The following is an 8,222-nucleotide window of genomic DNA, read 5'->3' on the forward strand; positions in this document are numbered from 1 at the left end:
GTGAAAATAAGATCTTTGCCACAAATAAATGTACCACAAATAGGTGTGCTTGTCGCAAAAACCAATTGCTATGAAATTCAAAGTGTCACCAATCTTTAGACTGCACTAATAAGTAAGCACAATTGGATAATGTTACCTATGGTGAGTAAAATGGCGGCTCGTCTCTGATTTCAGCAAACAGAAGAAAGGAAACAGTGGGGACGTACGTTCTAACCTAACCTAACCTAACCTATTCTAATAAATTACCATAATTATCACCAATTATTAGAATAGGTTAGGTTAGGTTTGAACGTGCGTCCCCACTGTTTCCTTTCTTCTCTTTGTTGAAATCAGAGACGAGCCGCCATTTTACTCACCATAGGTAACATTAACCAATTGTGCTTACTTATTAGTGCAGTCTAAAGATTGGTGACACTTTGAATTTCACAGCAATTGGTTTTTGCGACAAGCACACCTATTTGTGGTACATTTATTTGTGTCAAAGATCTTATTTTCACTTTGCCGAGTGTCTAGTAGGTAATGTGCGGATTACCTAGATAATCTGCACATTATCTAGGTAATTTGAGAAATAGAACAATTTTAGCAACTTTAACGGATCGCCCTAGTTAATGTGCAGATTAGCTAGGTAATGTACACATTAACGACTTTCGAGCTTTAGCGGTAACATGTATATCGGCATCTATTTTCTCACTACCTCAGGGACCAAAAATTCTACAATTTGTCAGGAATACTTCTAAGTAAATGGCATTGATGCTATTACATTTTGAGATTATAAGATGATAGGGATTATATGTCCAGTGGGGTCAGACAAAGAAAATTTTACTCGTTAGTGAAATTTACAATTTTTTAAAAACTTTATCGCTACTCACAAAAGCATTAGTCTTTTATAATAAATATTATTAAAAAAATTAATTATTTACAAAATCTAATAACAGATGGCGCCACACACAATTTCTCAAAATACAGTACAGATATATTCTGCAGTAGTTTACGTTTTTTCATTTTTATTATTTAAGTTTTATATCGGAGTATAATTAAAAACTATCGAACTTCCATCTTGTTCGAGTGCGGAGAAAGTTATGTTTCTTATGAAAAATGAACTACAACCCCTCTGATGCTTGCATAACAAAACGTTGATAACATCATTGTAAAGATAATTATCAATGTTTCCAATCTTAAAATAATTTACTCTAGATTATTCAATTAAAAAAAAATATATATGAAATTTTGATTATTATTTTTTCCTTTTGTCCCAGAACAATGTTGTTCTTAATTATAATTATAGTGTGTATTTCGCGTACAATTTTAAATTACAATACTGTACTTGATTTTATTGGCAATGCCGAGTGAAAAATAACTAAAAACATCATCTACATATTAAATTATGATTAAAAAAACTATCAAAAATATTATCAATAATAAAATTAGATTTAAAATAAGCAAAACACTCCTCTACTGTAAACTGTAGTGTTGTGTATTGCCCAATGGGATGACAAGTATCATTTTATTTTACGGTCGACTAGTAACATTAACGTTAAATTAAGCTATGAAATTATTTCCATGTAACATTTTAATCATGTTCAGTATTTCGCTGCTCTTGTCTCTCATTTGTTTAGTATATTATGACGAAAATTATAGTGCAAAAGCGCTTGTTTATAAACACGGTAAGTTCGATTCTTCTAATACATTTGAAAAATTCAAGATAAATTCTGCAAACGTGAAAATCGAGGATGAAATCTACAGTTGCATTGGTGTTGAAGATGAAGATAAGTTGGATTGTCATTCCGATTTTCCTTCCACTAAAGAGGAATGTTTAAATCGAGGATGTTGCTGGAATGGCACACGTAACAATAGTAAAATTACAGAAGATGGAGGTTATCCGACTGGCGTGCCAGATTGCTATTTTCCAACGAATTTCGCCGGTTATGACGTCAAGTATATTAAAGAACACAGAAGAGGAATTTCGGCATTGTTAAAGAGGATTAAGCCTTCTGGTTTTATAAAGGATATACCAAATGTCAACGTTTCCATATATTTTCATAGCCAGGATACGCTAAGATTACGTGTAAGTTATTTTATAAACACGATGACTTATAGAATTATAATTAATATTCTGTATTTAAATCTTTATTATATATTATAATTCATCTTCTATTTTTATCGTCAGTTAATGTTATAAAAACAGATAGGGCCCACCAGTGGCCAAACGGTTCCGTTCCCTGAACACTGGGCGTTCGGTCGTAGGTTCACGCCTTGCCAGGTCGGGCTGGCCACTTGAAATTTTCAGGTTTTCTCCACGTCTATAACGCTTGAATATAGGGACCAGTTACCCTTAAAACACCTCCCAGAAGGCATCCCCTAGCAGATCGTCCAAGTGTTGCAGTTGCCATAACTTAATAAACAAACAAACATAAAGCAGACACAGGTTTTCAGCAAAGTGCTCCCTCTACCAAGATGGCGAAGGCCACGACGACAGTACGTCACAATATGACGTTTTTGAAGATGATAGTTATCTTCAAAAACATCAATCGTGATTATGCGTGTGTTCTACTTCACTTCTTTTGACAATGATATTTCAGAATACTGACGTTCTATAACTTTAAAACTTGTACGTTTATGTTTCATATACTATGCAACATTTCATATCTGAAATTTTGCAGGGATATTTGGGTATTAGAGACATTGATGCTACTAAATTTTCATGGTTAAAAGTCGAGGAGTGAGCAGATTGAGAGAAAGTCACGTGTGATAGTTCGAGTGGGGTCGGATTTTACTCGTTAATAGCATTTACATTTTTTTTTTAAATTATAAAACTCATCTCTACCCTCAAAATAAAGCTTTTTGCCTTTTTATAATAATTAATTATATAAAAGGTTTTTTAAATGAAATATAGCATGGTATAATAGATGGAGCAACCAATCTTAAATTGTATTGCTGGGAAAGTTACGCAACTCTTTGCTTTATTTTCTTAAAATCTACTAATAACAACTCTTATTATTATTGCATTTTTAATAAACTTTGTTATTTTTCCTGACATCTTTTCTAATAAATTAATAACATGCCTCAACGAAGTTTTATTTATAAATATGTATTTAGCAGTAAAAATGAATTTCCAAACAAATTTTTTGAAGAAATTTTAACAATTTCTGTTTATAATTTCAGGTAACTGATGCGGATAATACACGCTACGAGGTTAAGTTGCCAAACCATAATCTAGATATTCCCAATTTAAATAAACATTACGAATTTACGAAACAATACACAGTTAATTTGAAAAGTAATGGAGTACTGTCGATTACAAGAACGGAAGACAAGCAAGTCATGTATGTTATCTATAGCTATAGTACTGTACTGTACATATGCATAATGTTGGATAATACAGATAATAACAAGTATATAACATATTGTCTGCATTAAATTTCATTACATACTACAGTCACCCCTACTGTAGTAGATATCGAGTTAAATATTTATAACTGGGCTGCAATTTTCAAATTGCAGACCAACAAATTCCCACTGGCATCCGTTGTCTATTGTCTGTCCTTCCTTAATTTCGAAACGGAGTTAGGTGGATGGAAATCGAGACTATATATGACTTAGGAGTCCCAATTAACTATATTTTAACTTCCGGTTTAGTTCGGAAGTCAGGTTATTTCAATTTAAAATTTTTTCCAGAACAGAGTTAGATTGGCATGACTACTGTTAGCAGGAAAAGTGTCGTTTACAGGTACAAGACTTTACTAAAATCGAGAGCATATACAGTGGAACCTCGCATAACGAGCAAAACAAATTGTAAAAAGTGACTCGCTTAACGAGTGACAAGAAAAGGGAAAATTCCGGATTGTGCGCATGCTCCATCAGTCTGTGTTTAGCACTCGTTCCGCTAGCATCTTAGTGTCGCTCGTGAGCAAACATTTTTCCAAACTTGTGTTCACACACATTACCTATAAACATCAATAACCATTGCCTGTTATATAATAAACATGCCAAACGATATGCCAAATTCTTGGGCTATGTAAAGGCTATAATTAAATATTATAAATTACAGGTAACCCTCGTATAACATGGGAGTTACGTTCCGAAAAATTGCCGTGTTATGCGAATTCATGTTATACGAAACACGGTTCCAAAAATGAGGTTAGGTTCCAAAAATTAAAACACATGCTGTTAAATCCTTATTTAAATCGGATTTATTATTCATTTTTTTTCATAGGTAAAATACTTATTTATTATTTAAGTACATATTTTACCAGAGGATTATTCATTCTATATGATGATCTCAGCATGAGCATCATCAACTAATAACAGTTTTTGGGTGCGTTCGTTAATAGCGCTGCTGTTTGTAGGCATTTAGGAACGACCGTGAAAGAAAGATGGCGGCGCCCGCATTATCGATAGTATCGTGATGGAGGAATCTATAATTCTAAAATGAGCTTTTAGAGGCAAAAGAAGGGTTCCAATTGTAAAATTTAACCATTAAATGGATTATTTATTGAATGAGCATTCAAAGTAGCCACGAAAACAATTAGAATGCTCGCGCGGAGTTACGCGAAGGTATAAAAGAACGCACCCTTTATTACATTTCATGTTGTACGAGGGTTTTAACCAATTCCCGAACCGTGTTAGGGCTGTTTCACACTATGACCGACTGGACCGACCCGATCGATTTTATAATCGGACCGACTAGTAGTAAAAGCATTCACACTAACTGTAAGTACGATTATATGTCGGTGGCCGACTCATGAGGACCAATCAAAACGCGTGTTATAGATCAATACACTAGCCAATCATGGTAAGTTTTTTAAATAAAACAGAAAACATGGCCGTCATGGAAAGCGATTATGCACTTAGATATATCGCGTCATTATTAGATTAGTCAATCACATACCTACAATGTTTCGTTTCTTGAAAATCTCCGACCAAGAATTATTTTTTTTATGTTGTCTTTATGATCGGCTCGCCGAATATCATAAAGCCACGGATATGTTCTGACTTCGTTTATTAAAGCTTCCGAGAAATCTATACTTTCCGCCATTTTCTAACTTCGACGTAGATTGGATAAATCTAAACTCTGATTGGTTATAGCTTCGAAGCTCTCATTGGCTGTAGCTCATCGACTGCTCCGACCCGACTACAAATATTTAACTTTTCAAATCTGTCCGACTGGAACGACTAGTCGGTCGGCAGACTGCTGTTGCCATGGCAACACGACTTGGAGTCCGGCCAGTCGGTCATAGTATGAAACAGCCCTTAGAGTGAATCCGTGCTATAGAAGTGTCGTGTTATACGGGGGTTACCTGTAATTAATTTGACTAGAGGTAGGCAGTTATGCTGCCATCTCGTATTAAATTTAATGACCAATTCCAAATTAAATTTTTAAAATGTCTAAATTAAAAATTAATGATTTATAATTATTAAATTTAATATAAGATGGCAGCATAACTGCCTACCTCTAGTCAAATTAATTAATTTATAATATTTAATTATAGCCTTTACATAGCCCAAGAATTTGGCATATCGTTTGGAGTGTTTACCAAACATGTTAGACAGGTTGCAGCCGACGTTTTCATCGCAAAAACGTGAACATCGGACGTTCAGCGCCACCATCCTGTAAGCCTAGAAGTTTGACAATGGCGTTTGGAACGTGGAGCATGATTCCACTGACGTTCCAAACGCCATTGTCATATTCTACGTTTACAGGATGGCGGCGCTGAACGTCCGATGTTTTCGCGATGAAAACGTCGGCCGCAACCTCTCTATTATCTGTGATTTTTTTTTTGTTTTCTGAAAATCGAATTCTCATTTCAGGTTGGTTTATTCCGCGCTAGCAGAAAAGATGAAGATGATTCACTTTCCTTAAGAATGCATATTGTATAGTTTTGTTTGAATAGACGTCATACATAAAATATTTCAGTATTCTTTTCGGCATGGAACGCATTATTGTATTTTAAATTAATTTATATGGGAAAAATTGTTTCGCTTAACGAGTAAGATTCTGGAAGAAATTATGCTCGTTAAGTGAGGTTTCACTGTATTTTAAATGAAATTAATTAAAAATTGCAACCCTTAATTGTTCGTGATATTTACGAATAAAAACACATATAGTTTAAATTAATCGCATTGATTGGCTATGGGTAAGACGAATATTTAGTATATAAACTTTATAAAATGTAAAACTTTTAATTAGAAAACTACTTCAACTTAAAAGTAAATTTTAAAACGTAAAATACACAAACGCACTGTAACAGAACTGGATGCACCGGCCATTATTATTGTCTGGAATAGAAGTAATTTGTGTATCAAACAACCGTAAGCACGAAAATAATTAAGAAAGTATTTAATAAATATATATCTGCCCTCGAAATATATGCTCATTACTACAAACTTTTAGTACTTACAGTACAAGTTGATTTAAAAAATCAACTTGTACTGTAAGTACTAAAATCCTAGATTAAGACTTCAAAGCCAGCAAAAGAAAGAAAATGGCGGAACTTTCGGTTGAAGGAGTACCATGTTAGATTCTTTTGATTGGCAGAATATGTCACGTGTCGTAAATGAAACACTGATTCTAATGGCTATGTGTGACTTTTTTCGATTTTTGCTTTTTTTATAAACAGTGGGCCTACTTGCCTGCATATAAGATGCACAAAAGTGCCTTTGGAAAGTGGGATACGTCTTATACACTGGCAAATATGATTTTGTATGTGTGTGTGATTTTTGATAAGCAATGGCCAAAAAGAATTTTATATTATTTAATTTAAATCTTTATAGATTATGTATTTTACAAACAAACTTTTCCCAAATTGATAGTCTATTTTCAGATTCCACACTAATTTATCATGGATGATATATTCAGATCAATTATTACAACTCTCCTCTCGACTTCCATCACGTTTCATTTATGGATTAGGACAACATAAAGCTCCTCTACTCAGAAGAGTGAATTGGAAACGATTTACCATATTTAATCGCGATCGACATCCTATGGTAGGATAATTATGCAAATGAATTTTGATAGATATTTCTCCAATATACAAGTAATTCTCCACAACAGAAAGACCACAGCACTTACGGAACTCATCCATTTTACTTGGATTTGGAAGAGAGCGGTAAAAGTCACGGTGTTGTTTTAATCAATAGTAACGCAATGGGTATGTTGTTATATCTTCGAATTACATTATATCATAAGTGTTACTATAAATAATATCATTTTTATAGACATTATTCTTCAACCTGCACCGGCCATCACCTATCGACCAATAGGGGGAATTTTAGATTTCTTTATTTTCTTGGGTCCTAAACCGTTAGATGTCGTACGGCAATATACCAGAATCATAGGAACTACTTTCATGCCCCCGTATTGGAGTTTAGGGTTTCATCTTTGCAAGTATAACTACACTACGTTAAAACATACCATAGAAGTATGGAACAGAACTCGAGCGGCAGGAATACCTTTTGTAGGGATCTTCACAAAATGACTATCGATGCGTACAATACGTGAAATAACAATTTCTACTTAATTTACAGGATACACAATGGAACGACATCGATTATATGCACAAATATAACGATTTCACGTATGATAAAACAAGGTATAAAGATTTGCCAGAATTTGTCCAAGAACTGCATAAAGTTGGAATGCATTTCATTCCTATAGTGGTAAGTATAATCGAATTAAATTAAATATAGAATCACTGAGGAGCAAGATGCGTAAGTATACGAGACAGGGTAATCGCGCGACACAGTCGTGTGGTTGGCAAGATACGCAGTGCACTTGTCCAAACTTGTGCTGTGTAATACAAGGCAAGTGTGAAAAATTAATATCAAATTATCTCCATTCTAACTAGGAACATCATCACTAACAATGTCACTAATAGAACAAAATGATGGCAATTAAGAATGAGAAAACTTTTACATGATTGACATCTTTATGTTCTTATCCTTCTTTTATTGACAAACTGGATTAATTTGTGTCAAACAGGTAATTGGACAGAAGAAAACTGTTTCCTGAGATTGCATTTAAAGTCTGTTTGTTTAGCTTCTTAAATGCTAAACAGGATTAGATAATGAAACAAAGAATTATAGAAAGTACATTTACAAAAAGTACACAGTTGCTAGTTTGAACACAATCTATGCATAAAACATCCAAAACAATTCAATATATAATCTCAGTAAGCCTACACTTCTCACAGACAGACACTTTTAATCAGCACAATCAGCCA

General features: G+C 33.8%; 1 protein-coding gene across 1 annotated transcript; it reads left to right on the forward strand.

Annotated features, from left to right (window-relative positions):
• Positions 1 to 1,494: 1,494 nt before the first annotated feature.
• Positions 1,495 to 8,011, forward strand: LOC111614193 (lysosomal alpha-glucosidase-like). Its single transcript, XM_023355576.1, has 7 exons — positions 1,495 to 2,065; positions 3,163 to 3,323; positions 6,822 to 6,987; positions 7,055 to 7,151; positions 7,219 to 7,457; positions 7,528 to 7,659; positions 7,982 to 8,011. The coding sequence occupies exons 1-7, from the start codon at positions 1,547 to 1,549 to the stop codon at positions 8,009 to 8,011; spliced, it is 1,344 nt and encodes a 447-aa protein (XP_023211344.1). The 5' UTR covers positions 1,495 to 1,546.
• Positions 8,012 to 8,222: the final 211 nt, after the last annotated feature.

This window comes from Centruroides sculpturatus, unplaced genomic scaffold (genome assembly GCF_000671375.1).
Source record: "Centruroides sculpturatus isolate CEXI.00-Female unplaced genomic scaffold, Cexi_2.0 scaffold1230, whole genome shotgun sequence".
NCBI classification, from domain to species: Eukaryota; Metazoa; Arthropoda; class Arachnida; order Scorpiones; family Buthidae; genus Centruroides; species Centruroides sculpturatus.

Excerpts from the sequence above, each read along its gene's own strand:
- LOC111614193 (XM_023355576.1), top strand. The coding sequence starts at position 1,547 with ATGAAATTATTTCCATGTAACATTTTAATCATGTTCAGTATTTCGCTG. Across the intron at positions 3,324-6,821 it reads ACGGAAGACAAGCAAGTCAT|ATTCCACACTAATTTATCAT; the intron begins GTATGTTATCTA and ends GTCTATTTTCAG. Across the intron at positions 7,660-7,981 it reads TGCATTTCATTCCTATAGTG|GTAATTGGACAGAAGAAAAC; the intron begins GTAAGTATAATC and ends TGTGTCAAACAG.